The sequence below is a fragment of the Rhodamnia argentea genome, chromosome 3 (assembly GCF_020921035.1).
Source record: "Rhodamnia argentea isolate NSW1041297 chromosome 3, ASM2092103v1, whole genome shotgun sequence".
NCBI lineage: Eukaryota > Viridiplantae > Streptophyta > Magnoliopsida > Myrtales > Myrtaceae > Rhodamnia > Rhodamnia argentea.
In genome coordinates this window covers 31751192-31771326 of record NC_063152.1, presented here as the reverse complement: position 1 = coordinate 31771326, position 20135 = coordinate 31751192, and the positions used below count along the sequence as shown (strand labels likewise).

The window sequence follows — 20135 nt, the reverse complement described above, 5'->3', positions numbered from 1 at the left end:
GCTCAAGTTCATAGATTTCTTAATATTTATACCAAAAGGCCATGCTTGACATTAGAGTGTTAAACTTGTATAAAAGCTAAAATAATAATGAAAGTATAATTCTATAAAAATATGATAGAAGATTGACGTAAGCAAAACAAGAGATAAATCACCTTAAAATTTCATTTAGGAATTAGATCAAATGAATATTATTTCGTATTTCCACTTACCTGAATTTTGGATACATTAGCAATTTCAGGTTTCTTATTTTCACCTTTTTGTTTTGGCCAAATTTTGTTATTTAAGAAGAAACTCCGCAAGAAAATATTCGGCGGTTGCGAAGCCCCACGTCAATTATTGATATAGTGCTTGTTTTTACTCATATGTAAAAAAATCAAATTTGGGGCCATCAATTGAATAGTTGACGGCAATTTTATTTCTTTTGTGAAAATGAAGGCACATTTACTTATATAAAGAGTGAAGACAGCATACACATGCTGCGTCATCGTGAGTGTAAGTATTCATATCTTTTTGTTTTTTTTTCCCTTTTTTTTTCTTCTTTCTTTTAATTTTCTCCCTTGGTTTTGTTGGCCGGCCAAGCCGCCGACAAGGGCACCCTCGATGGCCTTTCCCTACTCAAGCGCAGCGGGCGAGGCGACCCTCGCCGGTTGCGGCCTTCGAGGGCGGCCTCGCCTCGACGGCCCTAGGCGAGGCCCCCCAACTCCCGCCGGAGGGTTGGCCGGCCGACAAAACCAAGGGTTAAAAATAAAATAATAAAAAAATTAAATGACGAAAAATATATTTTTTTTTGTCTTTTTTAAAGCTAAAAAGCTAAAAAAGATATTTCAAGCCCTCCTTACAAAAAAAAAAGATATTTCAAGCCCTTATTCAAAATAAAATTTACTACAAATATTTATTTAAAAAAATAAAAATATTTCAATCCTCCACTTGAAAATTTCCCCATATTTATTATGGACTTCCGAAAAAACAGTCAATACCGGCTTTGAAATGACAAATATTTGTTATACTCGGCTTCTTTTTGAAACTCCGTATGAGCAGATGCGCCATTAGGGTTTTAGCCTCATCTCTCATACTCTCCCTTTCCACACACGGTCAGTTATGGAAGATGCACCGCCGTCGCCGACGGCTCCGCCTCCAGCGGCTGCGCAGCTCCCCTGCTGGAGCAACATAGTGAAGACCCAGCCTCAGTCGAAAGTCGAAACGCAGCACAGCACGACCACGACGCAAAAGATATTCGTAGACAGCTGCAGCTCCTCGAAGGGCGTGGCCGTGGCGGTTGTGGACGCCAACGCCATCATCGAGGGCGGCGAAAAGCTTCGAGGCCTCGCCGACAGGTTTGTCTCCGTCCCGGAGGTCTTGTGCGAGGTCCGCGACCCCGTCTCGCGCCGCCGCATCGAGTTCCTGCCGTTCTCTGGCGAGACCATGGAGCCGAGCCCAGAAGCTCTAAATAAAGGTACTTTAATGGTGGAATTTGCCCTGGTATATAGATTATAGAGGAGGAATTATGCAGGCTTTGAGGCATTGTCAATTGACTATGCTCGTCGCGTTAATTGAGCTTAAAGTTAACTTGTCCTTTTGTTTTATGGACGTAAAAGGTGATAATGAGAGGTATTGGGAAAAAAAAAAATCGGTAGGATTGTCATGTTAATTGGGCTGAATTGAAAAAATTGGGGGGTGTGTTTTTTGGAATAGAAGATGATTGTGAGAGGTTCGAAAGAGAAAAAAATTCCCGGCATTGTGCTCTGTAAGAAGCTTTGGGAGATATATAACTTGCTTATGAGTGGAAATTCATAAGGAGTGAGAGAACCAGTTATGCCTGTCAAAGGCAATCAGTGTACTATATAACTTGCTCATGAGTGGAAATTCACAGGGAGTGAGAGAACCAGTTACGCCTCTCAAAGGCAATCAGTGTACTAGACATTGGAACTGCAGAACTGAATCAAACCACAGGACTTGAGAAGTTTTGTCGAGGTTCGGTTCCCGTAAGCAAGTTTCCAGTGCTCTGAGACCATGGATGACAGGAGCCAAGTTTGCACCATGCCAAATTATGTAATTCAAATGGGTTATTGTTGTCTATATCCAGGCAAACGTGGAGACATACTTGCTGAGTGATAAATGGATTGTAAACTAAACAAATCTGACAAGAGCATTAATGTAATAGAATTCGGGTTTTATGAATTTTAAAGCAGTCGCCATAATTCCGTTTTGACCTTAGCTTTTTTCTTGCTTGGCGTTCTTGTATAGGGTGGGACTTTGGATAGTTTTTCTTGCATATTAAAAAGCTATGCTTTAGACTTTATACAAGAGTTTGAATGTCAAGTCACTTATCTGTTTCATGTGCCTCGACAGTTATCAATTTTGCGCGAGCAACTGGTGACTTGCAAACTCTTTCCGATGTTGATCTGAAACTCATTGCCCTGACATACATGCTTGAGGCTCAAATTCATGGCACTAACCATCTGAGAGATTGTCCACCGCCTGTACACACAGTTAATATTAAGAGGCTTCCTGAGAATGACATGCCTGGATGGGGAAAAAATGTTCCTAATCTGGAAGAGTGGGAAGCATTAGAAAATGAAGCCGAGGAGAAAACAAATACTCCTTCGAGAATTCTACCACTGAAGGACTTAAACCTGAACATTATTACTGAAGACAACCATTCTAAAGATGATTCTGCAGGTGATAATCACTCTGCGGATCACGAGGATGTGGAAGGAAGTTCAGCAAAATATAGGAGATTTCCCCCTAAGAAAAAAGATATTACAATTGAAGGCAAGAAAATGGTAGCAGATGGAATTGACGCTTCTCAGGGACAAGTCGACGATGATGCTGGTGATTGGATGCCTGCCGTCAGTAGAAGTACTCACAGAAGATATCTTAGAAGAAAAGCTAGACGTGAATATTTTGAGACGTTGTCTGAGAAAGAGAGTCAACAAGATGCCGAGAAGGATACTGATGACCGCTCTATTGATGATATCAAAGGCTCAGGAGAGCTATCACATCAATGTCCTGAAGAAGTGCTATCCGCCAACGAAACTTCTGAGGAGAGTGAGATAGTCAAAAGGGTGGAGGGCAGTGAGCACCTTTCTTCTATCCTGAAACAAATAAGATTGGAGGAAGATTCAGCATCAGCTCTTCGAGAAGGGGTAGAGCACGACCTTTCTTCTGCAGTAATGGAATCCAACAAGGCGATGTTAGCTGAAGTAACATCTGCTGATGCAGCGGAAGCTGAAGCTGTTGGCGGAGATGATGCTGATAATGCCAGTGAAGATCCAGGTCAATTGGAGATCTTAAGCCAGAATAATGAGAGCAATGATGCATCTTATATAGATGACAAGAGTAGTGAACAGAGTTGGGTGCTGAGATCATTGTCGGAGTCCAGCGTAGCTTGTGTTACTGGTGATTTTGCAATGCAAAATGTTATCCTTCAGATGGGCCTACGCCTGCTTGCTCCTGGGGGAATGCAAATACGTCAACTGCACAGGTTTGTATCTAAATATAGATAGATGTAATGTCATGGTAATTAGCTTTCTGATTTTCTTTGACAGCAACATGATGGTCTTATAGGAGAATGCTAGCCTTTTGAATTTCTCATAGTTAATCCTACAGGTTTCAGTTGAGCTCCCCTTTCACTTGATTCTTGTCCCGATTCCCTGTCTGGCTAGTTTGAAGTTGAATTCAGCAGTACAAAATGTAACTACTAATTGAAATTGGCCGTCTCATTCTCCAGATGGAATCAAATGTAGGAAGTGGTCAGCATGAGGTTAGAGTTCACTTGGTGTAGATTTTTTTTTTTTTTTCCTCTTGCGGTTCCACAGGGAGGGAAAAGAAGTGTAGAAGTAAGAGCCATTTTTTCGGGAAAAAATTCATGGTTGGAGGAGAGAGGGAAGGAAAGGAGAAAAAGAAAAAGGAATGGGGGAAACAAAGTGAGATGGGTGGTGGGTGGTTGAATCTGTTATTCCTAACTTGTGACTTTTTTGTGCAAAACAGTGGTAGTTCTTCAGCAGTTATAGCTGTTGAATCTTTTACTTCCAAGCATAATGTTTTCATTTTTTCCGGAGGGCTAGGGGTCTCTCCCTTTTGACCTGGATGTCACTGGTTTGAGTCTCAGAAATAGCCTCTCTGCGGAAGCTGGTAAGGCTGTGTAATCTCAACCTCCTAAGACCAGATCATCGGGAAGCTTGTTAGGTTCTATTGTTCCTTTTACTTAACCAAAGAAAGTTCAGAGATCTTTAATGAACTTCAGTGTCGGTCTACTCACGTTTGTTACATGTTCCCAGGTGGATACTGAAATGCCATGCTTGCTATACTGTGACTGCTGAAATTGGGAGAGTTTTCTGTCCAAAGTGTGGAAATGGTGGGACCTTGCGTAAAGTTGCTGTCACGGTCAATGAAAATGGAGTTGTGTTGGCAGCCCGTCGACCGCGTATTACTTTACGTGGCACCAGAGTACGTATATTTGGTTGCTGCAATCTGCACATTTTAGTCTTTAATAATAGCAGAAGGTGGATATATTCATCGGGAATGTCATTGTTATATTGAACATGGTTTTTGGCTCATCCGAGCATGTTGGCTCTTGTTGCTAATTTTAGTTCGATTGCTGCACTTGCACTCTTTGTTGCTATAATCTGTCTTCTGTTTTACCAAGTTTTATTGTGCTTGGTAATCTCTGCTTTTAAAATGTAAACCACCCTGCTTTTGCTTCGTAATTATGATATTGTGACAATTTTTCAGTCTCTGAAACATTCATTTTCTTTCCGTAGTTTTCATTGCCATTACCCCAAGGCGGAAGAGATGCTATTACGAAGAACCTCATTCTACGTGAAGATCAGTTGCCACAGAAGTACCTCTATCCTAAAACAAAGAAGAAGGCAAATAAGCAGGTAGATTATCTTCATTGTGTGATTTTTTATGCCATAGCAATCAACTCAATTAAAAGTTGGAAATGTTCCAGTTCCTTTCCTTTTGCTTGAACTAAGGCTGCATTAAATTCCATTGCGCAGGGAGATGACTTCTTCACTTCGGATGACGTGTTCTCCTACCATAGCGTTAGGAGTAGCTCTTTTCAGCCTCCTGTAAGGAAGGCCTTGGCAGTTTTCAGTGGAAAGAGAAATCCGAATGACAATCATTTTTCCCGTTCTAGACGTAGATAGATCTTTGGCAACTCTCTCTGGTGCTCGCGTGCCCTGGGGGTGAAGGGGAAGGGGCTGCAATTTTGGTCGCCTCGAGTGTTCAAGGTTTTGCTTCAATAGAGATATGCCTGTTTTATCAATTGTGATGTGAAACATGTCAACATTACATAGATTGAGTATAATTGTGTTTCGATATATGATGGCGGTCTCACTAAGCCATGATCCGGGGCTTCGGCATATCTTGTTCTCATTTCCTTCATCCAGAACATAGTTAGAACTGCATGCACAAAGAAAAAAGGTAATGTCACTAATACTGTGGATTGGGGATTCCAGGATCGGTACCTCGTGTTATTGATGGGAAGGCAAATTGTAAGAACGAGTGGAAGTTCCCCACATAGTCATTCAGTTATTTCTGGTACAATGAAAAGCTCTTACAAATTTGTATGAGGATGGTTTGTCCTGAAGAACAGGTACCTAATCGGAAAACCCTCGCCGCACATGCCCATAGCTGTTATTTGCTATGTCCAAGATTATTAACGGTCGTCCTTGCATCAAGACTCTGATTGGGCAGAGCCAAATCCTTAGTTCTGTACGCTATATCTTCACCGGTGATGATCAGTTGCCAGTCTTGGCATTCTTGAGGTTTCGTAGAGCCATCACCAGCTGTTGTCTCTCACCTTCCACCTCAGCGAACTTGAGGCTTATCTGGGAGTATCTTTCCTGCAGGTCCTTTAGCTCAAGCTCCATCGCCTCGTTCCTCTCCCTCAATGATGCCGATTCAGTTAGGAGCTTGTCGAAGTTGCCTTCTCTGGCATTTGAACCGGAGATAAAAGCTTCACTGTCCAAAACAATATCATAACGATCCCTGGAAGAAAAGGAAGAACGTAGAATGGATCAAGTGGTGACTGGTGACCATGTTCTTGTGCCTCAAAGAATGAAAAGTTTTTCAAAACTAAGCACCAATTGTTACCGCCCTACAAGTACAAAGAATAGTTCATACAAAATGACCTTCAACTGGCTAATCCATCATACCCATGGGTCGTATCGCCATTTTCTCCGGGCTTGCGCGACACACTGCACAAATTTTCTGCTAGAGTTTCCTTTTCTTCAGGTGTCACACTTGTTGGCGTGATTTCGCCAATATCTTCAGGTCTCTGCATCGAAGACGAAGCTGTCACATATTAGAAGCAGTGAGAGAAAACTCCGTGAACTCTCTGCCGAATGCAGGTCAATAACGAAGTAGCAGATATTTAGTCCTAAACACCAAATGTCTTGTCCTTTAATGAACGTGCCTAGCAGCTCGACTAATCTCCCGTTGTTCTGCAAATGTTTAGGCACGATCTTGCCAATCGATCTCCGGCCTGAACAACTCCAGCACCTTATCTTGCTTAAATCTCTAATTTGTACCAAGTACAGAGCATCTCTGTGCATCACAAGACAAGCTAGGATTACCTTTTCTTGCAACCTTCTCTCTAACTCCTCAATTATGTTTTGCAGATCACTTTCCCTAGCTAGGAATGAATCCTTCATGGAGTCAAATGCGGCTTGCTTTGATTGGATCTGGTCCTGTCAGAAGCAGAAGTACAAGAGTCAAACATGGGGGCGAGAGAGAGAGAGAGAGAGAGAGAGAGAGAGAGAGAGGCAATCTTGAACTAAAGCTAATCCACTGTAAGGCAACAAGTCAGAATAGAACAGCATTTTTATTCTTATGTCGCAATAATCGAATGTTAATCACAAAAAAGAAGAGGTTCTCAATACCTCAAGCAATTTGATTTTCTCCTGGAGACTTGTTAGTTCTTTGTTGCTGCTAGAAACTTGAGCAGGCTTATTACTTCTAGGAGTACCCTTTTTTCCGTCCGAAACTACTGCTCGCCTGTTCCTCTTTTTCTCGGTCACGGTGAATGCATCTTCCTGCTTCTTGAGATCACCCTTTGGCTTGATTGCTTGTTTTCTTAGTCGTTCTTTTCCTGAATTATCGTCAACTATTGACCTTTTCATGTCATGACTCTGAGCTTTTAGGTTTTCCAATTCCGACTTTAAGCTTTCAATTACGATCTCCTTTTGATCTTTCATTTGCCTCAAGGAATCTAACTCCATCAGTGAGTCCTCCATCTCTTTCTTCATTGAAGCAAGGGCACCGACCAGCTCATCTCGTTCTGCATTTCCATTTTCCACCACAATCTTGGTTTCACCGAGTGATTTTTTCATCTGTTTCAACTCTGAAGTTTGATTTTCCTCTTGATCAGAGAGGAAATGATTGTCCGTACTCAGCCTTGTTATCTCACTTTTCAACGTCGCGATCTCCCGCGACAATTTTTTTTTACAGTCTTCGGTCTCATGATCCATCTGATGTTCAAGCTTCCTCGAATTCTCACTGATTTCCAACACCATGTGCTCGATCTGATCTGTTTTCACTTTTATTTCTCTGGAAAGCTCTTCCATTTTTGCTTCGTAATATTCTCGAACAGAAAGGAGCTCTTCATTAGCTTTCTGGAGTGTTTCCTCTAATTGACTTTTGTGTGCACGCAGTTCTCGAGCTTCTGTCAATGCTTTCGCAGTCACTGCCTCATTAGCCTCGAACGTCGACAACATCTGCATGGAGAGATTTTTGAACTCCTCCTGAATCCTTTCAGCAACATTGGCGTACTTCCGTCTTGTCTTCTCAGCTACATTCCCATAGTTTTGTCTCGTCTTTCTTAGAGTCTCCTCTGCTCGGATAGCTCTTTGCTCTTGCTCTACTTTGGCACAAGTTATGTCTTCGAAAGCTGCTTCAAATTCTATCGCCTGCTTCTCCAATTCTCGCTCCGAGCCATAAATACGCGTTTCAAGCTTGTTAATGGTTGCTAGAGCATCTGAGAGAGATTCTGATTTGCTCTTGAGGTCATTCTCCAATATTTGAATATGATTTTCCCATTCGCTTCCGTTGGTCAAACAAGAAGCGCATTGATATTGCACATTCAGTTGTTCCTGGAGCCGGAATTGTTCCCATTCTGACAACATCTTGTGATTTTCCTGCCTCAATATTTCATAGTCCAGTGCAAGCTGCTCCATCTGCATCTCCAATTCATCCTTTTCCCTCTTGCAGTTAGCTATTTCGCTACAAAGGTCTGTGATATTGTGATCGAGCTGGGTTGGATCATTTGCACCTGCTTGGCCCTTAATGAGCTCTATCAATGCCTTCTGGTCCTCATCTTCAACTGCTGCAATTTTGGGTGATTCTCGATCCTTCTGCTTTAACATATCATCTAGTTCTTTCACAGCAAGAACCAATTCAGCATTTGAGTCTTGAGTCTTTTGAAGTTGCAACCTCAGATGAGCATTGACCTCCTTCTCGTGACTTACTTCTTTTCTTAATTCTACCGTGACCGCCTGCAGATCTCCGCCCTGAAAATTACTTTTGAAGGCCTTAAATTTCTCAGATTCTTCCTTGAGAGAATCCCTCTCCTCCTTCAATCTAACATTTTCTATTGAGAGCCTCTGAGACCTTTTGGTCTCTTTGACCATTTGCTTGCGAAGAGTTTGCAATTCCAACTCCGAAACATCCGCTTGTCTAGCCAAAGCAAATAACTCAGCATTGAGCCTTTCAACCTCATTGTGGGAAGCCTGTTCTGTTCCTTTGCTCGTTTGAACGTTCTGTAATATAATCTTCGAGTCATCTGTACTCAAGTCGCCATCAAGATTTAGCGACCACTCCCACTTTGACCTCTGTTGTTCTTGGTGAGCTCTGGCTGATTCATCTGCTATCAGTTTCTGAGGCACTGAGGCATAACCAAGAGATGAGAGGAAGCTAGTTGGGCTGTGTTGGATGAAGTTTCTTGCTTTTAGCTCTTGAGGTGAATTTAATCCGGAACTGCTCTCGGAGCTAGATACTGTAAGATTTGATCCGCTAGACATTCTACATAGGTCGTGTAGATTGGCATTTTGATTGGTCATAATTAATTGTCCTTCTGGAAGACGGTGAAGCAGAATCTCATCATTTCCTGTTGGCGACTACAATAGGAAAATATCCAATAACATCAGCGAAAAATCTTGAAGAAACACTTATATTGTGAAATTTCTGGTTCTTCATCACATGTGACTGAAAGACGAAATATGTTCCCGCCAGAGGAATGAATGTTCTACTCGAAAATTTTGCCACAGTTCACTGAAAGCAATTGACTTAAAATGGAAGCATACATCAAGAAAGCTAGTCTCAGCGCTTTCGCGTCCTTTTCTCTCACTTGCTTGGGACCTGAAGCTCGTCTTTCATTTTAAGTTTTGAATCTTCAGCATCCTCCACCAATCTGCAGATGTTCGGGCAGGGGAAAACCCCATTCAGACGACATTATCAGAACTATAAAAGCATGAAAAACTACATAAAATGGAGAAGTAAAGCTTGTGTCTTACCTATGATCAGAAATTTTCTTGGATTCTGGGGACACAAAACCTCTGTGGAGATAAAATATAATGAAAAAATTAATTGAGATCTAATTATTGTCATCTCCACGCATCTCAGAGATTGTGAATTCACCTATTATCATTGTCAGTTGACCGTTTTATAATGGTTACATAGTATCAGACAACTAGAGAGCAATTCATTCCAAACATTTCATACCATCGACATGCGATGAAGCGGGCGAATCGGCGATCTTCTCAGCAATAATCTTGAATCTCCGGCGCAGTTTTCTGATCTCGGAGTTGGTACTTTCGCATCACCAGGAAGAACCAAAGACCCATTCCTCCATTGACACCAAAACTGTGACACCTGAATCAATATCAGACTTCCTACACACTGCCTCAATTCAATCACTCAATCACATAGACCTACCGCTATTTATACATTTATTTATCCAGTCTGAATAATTAGACTTTCTGGGTTGCCCGGCTTAGAACACAAAATTGAGACGAAAGATTTGTAAAGGACAAAAAAAGAAAACACTTAGAACTTTCAGTCATATCTGGGTGCAGTGGCTTTACAAACATGACAATGCAAGAGAAAAATTTAACAAATTTTATGAGATGCGAGACCTTTTCCAGTTGTCACCTTCTCTTGCATTGCATTTTCTCAACGAATTTATACAGACTAGTTCCACTGCATTTAGAGAGAGAGAGAGTGTTTTGAGAAACCTGGAGTTGCATGAAACTGCAATCTCAACACCCACCTCTCTTCATCTAGTGCTTTCTCTCTTCTCAAACATTCTCCATGCCTCGAGCACCCTCCCCCTCGCCGGAGCTCATAGGCGGCACCTCCGGTCACGGGAAGCTCGAGCTCGCCGGAGAATCACCAATGCAGGTACACATTGCGTCAATGCGGGCCAAACCAAAGGACCCCAGATACGTGTTGCAGCTCCTTGAAGAGGTATGGTGCCAGTTAGCTCAGTTCACCATAAAAAGGAGCGAGCTTTACGACATGGGAACGCGGTGAGCGAGCGGGTGAGCCAAAGAACACGGATCTGAAGAGCTTCTTCCTTTGTCCCTGCGCTTGCTCTGTATGTGCATTCTGTTCTAAGCGTTCCCTCCCTCCCTCTCTCTCCCTCTCTCTCTTTCTCTCTCTGAGAAACAGTCTCGTTTCAGTTTCACACCCAGAGAGAGAGAGAGAGAGCAATTCCTTTTTCTTTTTCTTTTTTCTTTAATCAATTTGCTGATTTGGTTATGGTAAATTATAAGCTAAGAAAGATTGACTAAAGCTTGTTTTTCTGGGGAAGGACAGATCAGGTTTACTGAGGGAGAATCAGAAGCTTCCCTGTCATTAAAATCAAGGTCAGTGTTCAATTCGCCTTCTTCAGCAAGTGGCTTTATTCACCTTAATGCGTTTCCACGAGTGACTTTGAATCAACTCACATGTCCGCTGCCACGTTGCCATTAGAGTCTCGGTTTCGACCCGAAAAAAAAAAAAAATATCGGCTTTTGTAAACACTACAGGCAATCAGTTCCCTGTTCGGTCCACCCAAGTTCTAGGAATCGGACCTATATCATCGATTCCCAGTTTCAGAGAACGAAAACTGGACCGGATGGTCCTGAGATCGGATCGGACCGAACCAACCGGTCGGTTCAATTCCTAAACAGGCTAATGAAATCGATGGATTATTAGTAGAGATGAGCAACACAAATTTAAGAAATAAATAACTAAATAAAAAATAATTGAAAAATAAAAAAAATAATGGGTGGATTATCATGTTTACATTTAAGAAATAAATAACTAAATAAAAAATAATTGATCTGATCCGAGTGGTTCGGTCTCCCCTTTCAATTGAGAACTGGATCGAAAATCGGAATCGAAAATTAGTTCAGACGGCAATTCACGTTTCGATCGATCCCTCTTCGCTCGCCCCTAATTAATACCGTACCGAGATATTATGAAGCTCGATCAATCGAACGAAGAGCATGAGAAAAGCAAATTGTCCCCCACCTTCTTTTCAGGTCCTGTCAAATGGAACAAATCATACCGTCCGAACGCTACGTCTCTGGCAACCATGGAAAACGATGGATCCTTGATTCTTAAATTGCATTTATATTGCATTCCTGCTTTTCAATACTTGGGAAATTACTTCGTCTTCATTTCGATGTACCCTCTTTTGGCTGCAAGTTACCCCCACCAATGGTCCTAGGCCTTTTTCATTAAAAAAATTTCGTACGTCTGGCATAAGAAAATACGCCCTCTATGGACCATCAAAATTAATATCTCTCGACCCAAAAATAGGAAAAAAAAGAAAAAGAAAAGAAAGAATGACAAAATTTGAACCCTACCTCCCTAAAATTGAAAATTCTTTATTCGAATCTAATCAATTGCGTGCAAATTGCTTTTGGACGGGACTTTTTGCGTAGAATCAGAGGCCGGGCTTCCAACAACCGAGCCTCAGCGCTTGCATTCCCAAATTATAAAAAACGGACGGGAAAGAGAGAACGGGGAGAAGCTTCCATTAGAGGGTAAGAAAGAAGGGTTGCTTTGAATCCCAGCTTGTAGCTTGGAGTGAAGACGAAGAACCCGTTTCCCCGCTGTCTTCGTTCACGATTTGATTTTGAACAACATCGGGGTCGGAGTCCGAGGCGGAGACACGACCCTTCGCGTCTGAAGATTGTAGTTACTCCAGCTCGCTTCGTTCTGAGGCCACAATCACCTAACTTCTCTTCTTTGATAAATTTCAGTTTCTTGGCTCGCGGGTAACAAACGATTTGACTTGGCTCGTTTTCATTCTCTCCTTTTTTTTCAAAAGTAATTGGTTCTCGCCATCTCAATACGTAGATTGATACGTGCAAATGGGTCGGTCCAGGACAAGTCATGTTGTCGTCTCGACCGGGTCGGGCGCGACCCCTTCTCCGAATCATCTTCTTCTTCAACGCATTCTTGCTAGAGAAGAAGAGCTTCTCTCTCCATTTTTGTTGTGCTTGAATCATAACTTATACTTTCATTTCAACATCGGGCATTTGGTGGCCAGTCATGCCAATTCGAGCCTCATTCTTCAACAAGGATGATTAGTCTTATGTTTCCATAACGAAACATGACCAATTTCCAGCTTAAAAAAAAAAGGTGGCATCGTGTTAAACTAAGCAAAGAGGACATAATTAATTAAGTTGTACGAATGCTAATTCAGTAGAGAATGAGCAAACCTAGCGCCAATTCCGAACTTAGGACAGATGGTCAAGACTCAAGAGGTTCATGGTCACTAGATGGGTCCACTTAAACCTTGTTCAGCTAATGGTGATGGATGAGAGGGACTCTTAATCTACTTGTTAATCGATGGCCTTTCTGATTTCACTAAATGTGCGCCACTAATCAAATAGACCCATCATCAACTTCCCTCTTGAATACTTTTGGCATGGAAGTCGCCGAAGATTAGACCTTCTAGCGGATTGAATTAAAGCTACGTGACATTAAATTAATCCCAAATCTAGGGTTTTCTTTAATAAGGGAAAGAGCCATCGATGATGTCCTTGGGTTTTCAATTGATTCCCAGCCGAAAGGAACGAACCAATTATACTCATTGCCAAGGGAGAAGCATGCATTGTCACAAAATCGAGATTGAAAAGCAATACAATTAAAAATTAAAAGTAACAATCGAAGCATAATGAATAAAGGAAAAACACACTATTCTGCTTATTAAAGCTCGTAGATTTCTTCTAACCAAGTTGCCTTTTGAATGTTATGATGCCAAAAGCTAATTGCATTTTAATTCGTTTTGGGTCCGACCAAATTTTATTAGCATGAAATGTGTGAATAAGAGCATGTTAATTAGGGCGCCCATGATAACACTTATGAAGCAAAAATTTTGTTTCAAAAGTACTTTTGGAGCAAAAATCCGTTTGATAGCGCAACTTCTGAAACGAAAATTCGTTTGGTTATGCAACTTTATTTTTCTACTTCTGAAGTAATTTTTTGCTTCAGTTGTTTGCGACCCACTTTCAGAAGTTAAAAACAAAAATTACTTCTCTTTTAGAAGTAGAAATCTCTCGACATCAATATCTTTCTCACTTTGCTGAACATCGCCGTCACCGCCACCCACCATCCACCGCCGATTGCCGACCGCCACTTGCCGCCATTGCCCACCACCGCCCGCCGCCCCCGGAGTAAAAAATAATATTAATTTTTTGGTTCTAAAAGGAAAATAATATTTTTTAATAATAACAAAATATTTAAACATTAAAATAATTTCAATTGCATGAGAACGTTTTAGCAATATCATTTTTTAATAAATTATGAGAAATTTTTTTTATGATTTGGTTAAATATAGAAGTATTTAAGTAATACGGATCAAGTCGGATATGGATTGTTAAATTTGTACTTTATGAAAATGGGTCAAAACGGATTAAATGGGTCAATATGGGTCGGACCATTTTCAATACGACCTTATCCACCCATTTGACACCTCTAGGCATAGGTGATGAAGCATCAAAACTACCCATGCTTTTAATGTGGATATATGAGCTCGACCATCGAATTCATTAATACAAAATTTCCCATAAATTTAATCCCCATTTGCATAAATAATTAAATGATAAATTATATGTAAATCTGGAGTATTTGCATTTTACTTTCTCGAATAACATACATTTAGATTAGAATCAATAATTTTTCATAGAAGTTTTTGTGTTAATAATGTTTCAGAAGTATAAATTTTTAACTATTATCAAATGAATTTCTTTCTAAAAGTAAAAATTTTGCCCAGTTATCAAACATCTTCTATGATCATAAAACAACTTCTGGAGCAAAAGTAAAAAAATCAATTTCCGAAGCAGAAGTGTTACCATGCGTGCCTAGCTTAGCACACACCAATTTAAGGAAACCCTAGGACACGCCAGTTTGGGCTATAAGATTCTTGTTAAGCGATATGATGTGCATAGATTGTCGATTCATTTTTTTTTTTATAGAAGTTCTCGAGAAAACGATAAGTTTTATAAGTGATTCAAAGCACGAGTCGGAGGCTCAAATTTCGGTACTCCCTCTCATACTAATTGCTAATGATGGGTTCGCAACCTTCATTTTCATTTGCTTTATAAGTGTTATCATCTATAACTCTTGGGAAAAGCATAAAAAAAGTCATAAATCCATTACATTTGTGCCAATTCAGTCATAAACCTTTCAATTGTGCTAATTTAGTTCTAAACATTTTGTATTTGTGCCAATTGAGTCTATCCGATCAATTTTGACTGGAAATCGTTAACGTGATGCTGTCTATCCTACGTACCGTGATGGGAGATGACGTGAATATTTCTTTAGTATTTTTTTAAGAAATTTTTTTGACTATTTTCTTTCTTTCTTTTATTTTTGGTCGGCAACCCTCACCCAATCTGGGCGAGGGTCGCCTTATCCATGGCCTCGCCGGATCCGGGCGAGGGCCGCCTCATCCACGGCCTCGCCCATGGCCATCACAGCCCTGCTGGCTCTATGCGAGGTGGCCCTTGCTAACCAAAGTGAATGAAAAGAAAATGAAAAAAAAATTAATTTTTTTTAAATCACTGTTAAAAATGTCTATGTTTGCGCCGATCATGCCACATAGGACAGCACGCATCCACATCAACTATTTTCTGCCAAAATGATCGGATGGACTCAATTGGTAGAAATGCAAAAGGTTTAGTACCGAGCTAGCATAATTAAAAGATTTAGAACTGAATTGACACCAATACAATTTTTTTTTTTAACAGGACACTAATACAATTGGTTTGTAACTCTTTTGATACTTTTCCCTATAACTCTTTGACCATCACTCGACAGATTTCCAGTCCATCCGCATCGGGTAATACTCAACCCACGGGGTGATCAAGTGGCTTTCGATGTTACTCCGAGCGAGAGTTGTGATTCGAATACGAAATTTTTTGTCGCCTCGGAATCAAATGCTTGACGGATCTCAATCCCTTTGCATGATAAGAACTAAAACAAAAGAGCATGTAATTTGGCAGTCATTCAAATTGAATATATGCGCGAAAATAAAATCTCTCTTTTCTCATATTAAATAAGATTAACTCGAATGCAATTCATTGGCAGTCAAAGGTGTACCTCTTTCTCATTAGTCAAAATATTAACATAAGCTGTAATTTGGCCGGCCTAATTAAACAGACGCCTCGACCGTACACCGCTCTCCCTTCATTTGCTCATCACACAAGTCATCCTCCACAAATTTTTTTCCCTTATATTAGGGACTCCCACTTGTTATTCTTCTCTTCAAGCTAATCTCCTAACTTTCTCCCCTCAAATGTTTTCCTTCGTATTAGCGGTCGTGGTGAAAGGAGTATCAAGTCGAGGCAAACTCTAAGTACTAAACGCGACGAAGAATCGAATATCCAGGGAAATTAGTAATGAGGCAAGCTGGAATGTACTCGAGAATATCGTCATCGTCTGGCGGTAGGAGTGCGAGTCAGCAGCGTTCATTGCCATTGGCCAGGATCAAGAAGAACATGAAGAGTCCAGCGACGGAGTGAGGATGATCTCGGGCAAGGCGCCGACCGTTTTCTCGAGGGCTATCGAGCTGTCCATCGAGGGACTGACCAGGAAGTCAGGGACATTGGCTGCGGAAGGTAAGAGGAGGACGCTCCAGAGGGACGACGTCGTGTCGGCGATCCACGGCACCGATGTGTTCGATTTTCTGGTGGACTTGGTAAGTGCTTCTGATCAACATAACAAAAGAAGGGAGAGTCCAGTTGAATCTGAGACCGAGATGGTGGGATCAAAGACACCCAAAGTTGGACCACGAGTCAGTTTCAACTGTACATAGCGAGGGACAGCTTTTACTAGTTAAACCAAATTTGTTGTGTGCTTGTTGGGGTTTATATCAAAGTAGGCATCTTGTACATACGTGACTTCCTAAATTTGAATAACAATTTCGTTACTTTTTCTCAAATTAAGTTTTTTAATAAAGCCTTCATGCATTGTTTGATCCCTGAACATTGAGACATCAAAGAAAAAAAATGGTAAAATGATGGCACATATGCGTAAGAAAGTGTTCTATGAATTTGCTATATATACAAACTCAATGTGAAAGAGTATATCGTTTTTCGTTTTTGGTCGAAGAAAGAGTCTCTCGTTGACTGCGACATAAGATTATGGGTTTGGTTCTATCTAATGTAGAGTCGCTAGGTCTTGGTTCGTTGATTTTTTGTGTGGTGTATGATCGAATTATCTCTCGAGAATAATAGATAGCATACGCTATAGATAAAATCTAGGGTTGTTGAAAGGCTTTTCACACCATGTTGCATGCTACTGAACTTTTCTCCTTTTACCGTATCGAATCAATAGATTTCCCAAAAATCCATCCTAAATAATTGTACCGTGGCTATTAGGAAATAAAATTCGTAGCCATGGAAGCATTAAGAATGGTCTTTGTCCTTTTCCCAAGAGATTGCTCCCACATGGCGATGAACATGTCTTCAGGATAGAACGGAATCGGATAGCCTGAGCGGTCAAAATATGGTACGTTTCATGTTTTAGGGTATGAATGGTAGGTTTTGGGTCTTAAGTTTTGGGGAACTAGTTTCAAAAAATAGGTTAAAGGAGGTGGAACTTGGAATAAGTATCTGTGTTTTTCTTGTTTTATGTCTTCGTGCTATCTGTTGTTGACATCTAAATTTTAATTTTCATTTGTCATTTCATAAAAATGAGAATTAGTAATGGTTCTCACAAAAATAATTTTATCATGCATAGCACATTTATTTTCTATCGCTTAAAAGCATGTTATGGCATTTAGGGTCGGATATCGGGTCAATTGAGCTTAATTTGATAGGCGGCTAGACCGGACTGGTTTGAAAATTTCGAATGAGGCCCAGAGGGGATGCCGAATGTTTCATCATAATTTTGGATTTAAAACAGCCCGTTTAAGCTCTTAAAATTGCAAAAAGGCCTAAATTAATTATCCATTTGATTAATTAAGGTTCAATTGAGTCCGGAATGACAAAATGAGCCCACAAAAGCCTAGGATTTTGGTCCAACTTGTGAGAGTCCTCATTTGGACGAAAATTCTAGCTATTTTTAATAAATAGGACTCATCAAAAGTCAAAATTTTCAATCCGACGATCGATATCTAATAAGAGTTTCTGAATCGAACGGTCGTCGGTAAACCCTATGCTTGCGTGCAACCCTTTGTTCTATAAATATACAGTTATGCCTAGGGTTTAAGGGGGGGCAACTCATTACGTCTGTAAAAATTTTCTGCTTGAAAATTTTCTGCACTGGTGAGACACAAGATTTGACGAGAGAAGGCGTGAGTGTTCCCAGCTCTATTCATGGGCAAATCAACCACTATCTAGTGCAGAATTTGCTACGGTTCGGAGCTGCTGTCCAGGAAATGATTTTGCTGCTCTTAGGGGGCTGTTCTACTGCTGTTTGGAGTGAAAAACAGCACCGTTTAGAGACAATTTTCAGGCGAATTCGTTACTTTTGAAGTACAGATTTACAGGCTCGATTCAAGGTAATCTCCCTATACTTTCGCAGATCTACTTGATGAATTTTTGAGTTGAAAAACAAGTTATTTTGCCACCGTTTCAATGCTGTTTCGCGCTGTTTTCAATGTTGTTTCGCATGCTGTTTCGCATTATTTTGCATGCTGTTTTGTCTGAATCAAGTCTGTTTTTGGCGTGTTTTATGATCTCTAACCATGCAGATTTTTGGGGGGAGCATAAAGGTAAGTCTCTTGACTATTTCTACGCCGATTTTGCATGAATTCCACGTTGAATTGCTGTTGACTTTGGACTAAAACGCAGTTTTCAAAAATTCCAGAAGCAATTATTTCGTATGATCTAACTATCAAAACCCTAATTTTATCACAAGTTTCAAAAGTTGGGTTTTAATTGGATTCACTCGACATGTTTTCAGAATAAAAAATTCTAAATTAGGAGATTTTATTTCCTAATGGGTAATATCCTTAATTCGAGATATTATGAAATCGTTTTGTGTAATTTGAATGTTCGATTTAATGTGGACAATTTTCCGACAAATTGTAGTTGCCTAATTTGAAATTTTGAATATGAAAGCGAACCTTGATGATGTCGTGATTATTTCTAAATATTCTGCATCAATTGTTACTAAGTTTGAGCTTGAGAAAATCTGGGAGAATATTGTGCATTTTGAGCATATCTTTAGAAAATTGCATATATTTTGACGTATCCATCATATTTTAACTTTTGGGCATATCCTTAGTACATTTGCGATAATCTAGATCCCGGTCGCATCTTAAAGATATTATACACATCTTTTGGAATATTAAAGATTATCTTGTGTCTAAATTGGAATCCTTAAAAATCCTTATCATATCTTTTAAACTTGGAAAATTATCTAATATACTTTGAAGATCTCAAGAGATAACTTTTCCTAAATGTGAAAGATATCAATCCTTTGTGGATAGGAGCTTATCTCCTTGAAGATTTCGAAATCTTTTAGGGATTTTTTCGAAAATTCAATAAATGTTTGAACATTTTTAAATAAAACCGCCCATAATATATGCTCCCTTATGCCCGACCCTTCGGAATATTAAATTGCAAGCCTTAACCATGATCTTATGGGATGAGGCGGTAATTTAGTATAAGATTTCGTATTATCTCCTTTGGCGAGAAGGGATGATAACATCTTATACCATTATCCGCATATTAGTTCGAATCTCCGAGAATGTAGCGGATAGAATCTCGCTCCGGCCCGGATCTTCGGGAATGAGAAGATTTATCGGAAAATTCGGAAATTAAGGTATATTATGGGCATTTTGTTTAACTTTGTTCAAATTCAAGCTTAAAAGAAATTCGAAAAAACAAAAAATAATAAAAGGGAAATCGAAAAAAAAAAACATTCAATTCCCATCATCAATCAAGAAAAGGCATTTTCATGAAATTTGGTACCGAAATGGTGTTAATTAAAAATTAACATAATCAAGTCCCCGAACCCTAAATCTATGGTTAGCGAAAAATAAAATATTCTCTCATACTTTATTTAGGTATCTAATCTACCTACCAAAAAAGATTAGTGGCGGCTCCTACAAAAGAAAAAAAATCAAACTTAAGTTGCGAATTGGTAGGGCTTGGGAGAGTCCGTTTTAGGTTAGTTAATTCATCTAATTAACCGAATAATCCATTAACCTAAATTAATTTTTAGGTCGCGACATTTGTGATATTCCATAGCTTCTGATGGTGAGTGTGTAATCCGAAACTATTAGTCTAAGCTTTCATTTTCGACGGTATCCCTAAGTGAAACTTTTACTTTGTTAATGATTCATATTCTTCGTGAGATATGCGATGTTTCATATCTTCCGATGGTGAGTGCGTAATTTAGAACCATTAGTCCGAGCTTTCATTTTCGGACGGTACCGCTAAGTGGAATTTTTACTTTATTAATGATTCATATTTCTCGCATGTCTAAATATAAGCTATGTTCGGTGAATTTATAGCAGTAATGATAACCATTAGAGGTGATAATTCATTGCAATCGTTCAATTAATAATATATGTAGAACCCGAGTGGGCCTTGGAATTGACCTTGCAACATGTGATAGGAGTAGATTTCAAATTCCCGGATATGCAAGGTAGGTTTCAACTTTTAAAAAATGGGAATCGG

General features: G+C 40.0%; 2 protein-coding genes across 2 annotated transcripts; one reads left to right on the top strand and one right to left on the bottom strand.

Moving 5' to 3' along the window:
* The first annotated feature begins 995 nt into the window (after positions 1-995).
* Positions 996-5369, top strand: LOC115746411 (RNA-binding NOB1-like protein). The gene is made up of 5 exons (XM_030682156.2): positions 996-1453; positions 2350-3484; positions 4281-4449; positions 4764-4883; positions 5004-5369. The coding sequence occupies exons 1-5, from the start codon at positions 1099-1101 to the stop codon at positions 5151-5153; spliced, it is 1929 nt and encodes a 642-aa protein (XP_030538016.1). The 5' UTR covers positions 996-1098; the 3' UTR covers positions 5154-5369.
* A 98-nt stretch (positions 5370-5467) lies between these two features.
* LOC115746409 (A-kinase anchor protein 9-like) lies at positions 5468-9446 on the bottom strand. Its single transcript, XM_030682152.2, has 5 exons — positions 9309-9446; positions 6891-9122; positions 6585-6698; positions 6165-6286; positions 5468-5997 (listed from the first exon to the last, which is right to left on the bottom strand). Exons 2-5 carry the CDS (start codon positions 9063-9065, stop codon positions 5748-5750), a joined length of 2661 nt encoding a protein of 886 aa, XP_030538012.1. The 5' UTR covers positions 9066-9122; positions 9309-9446; the 3' UTR covers positions 5468-5747.
* Positions 9447-20135: the final 10689 nt, after the last annotated feature.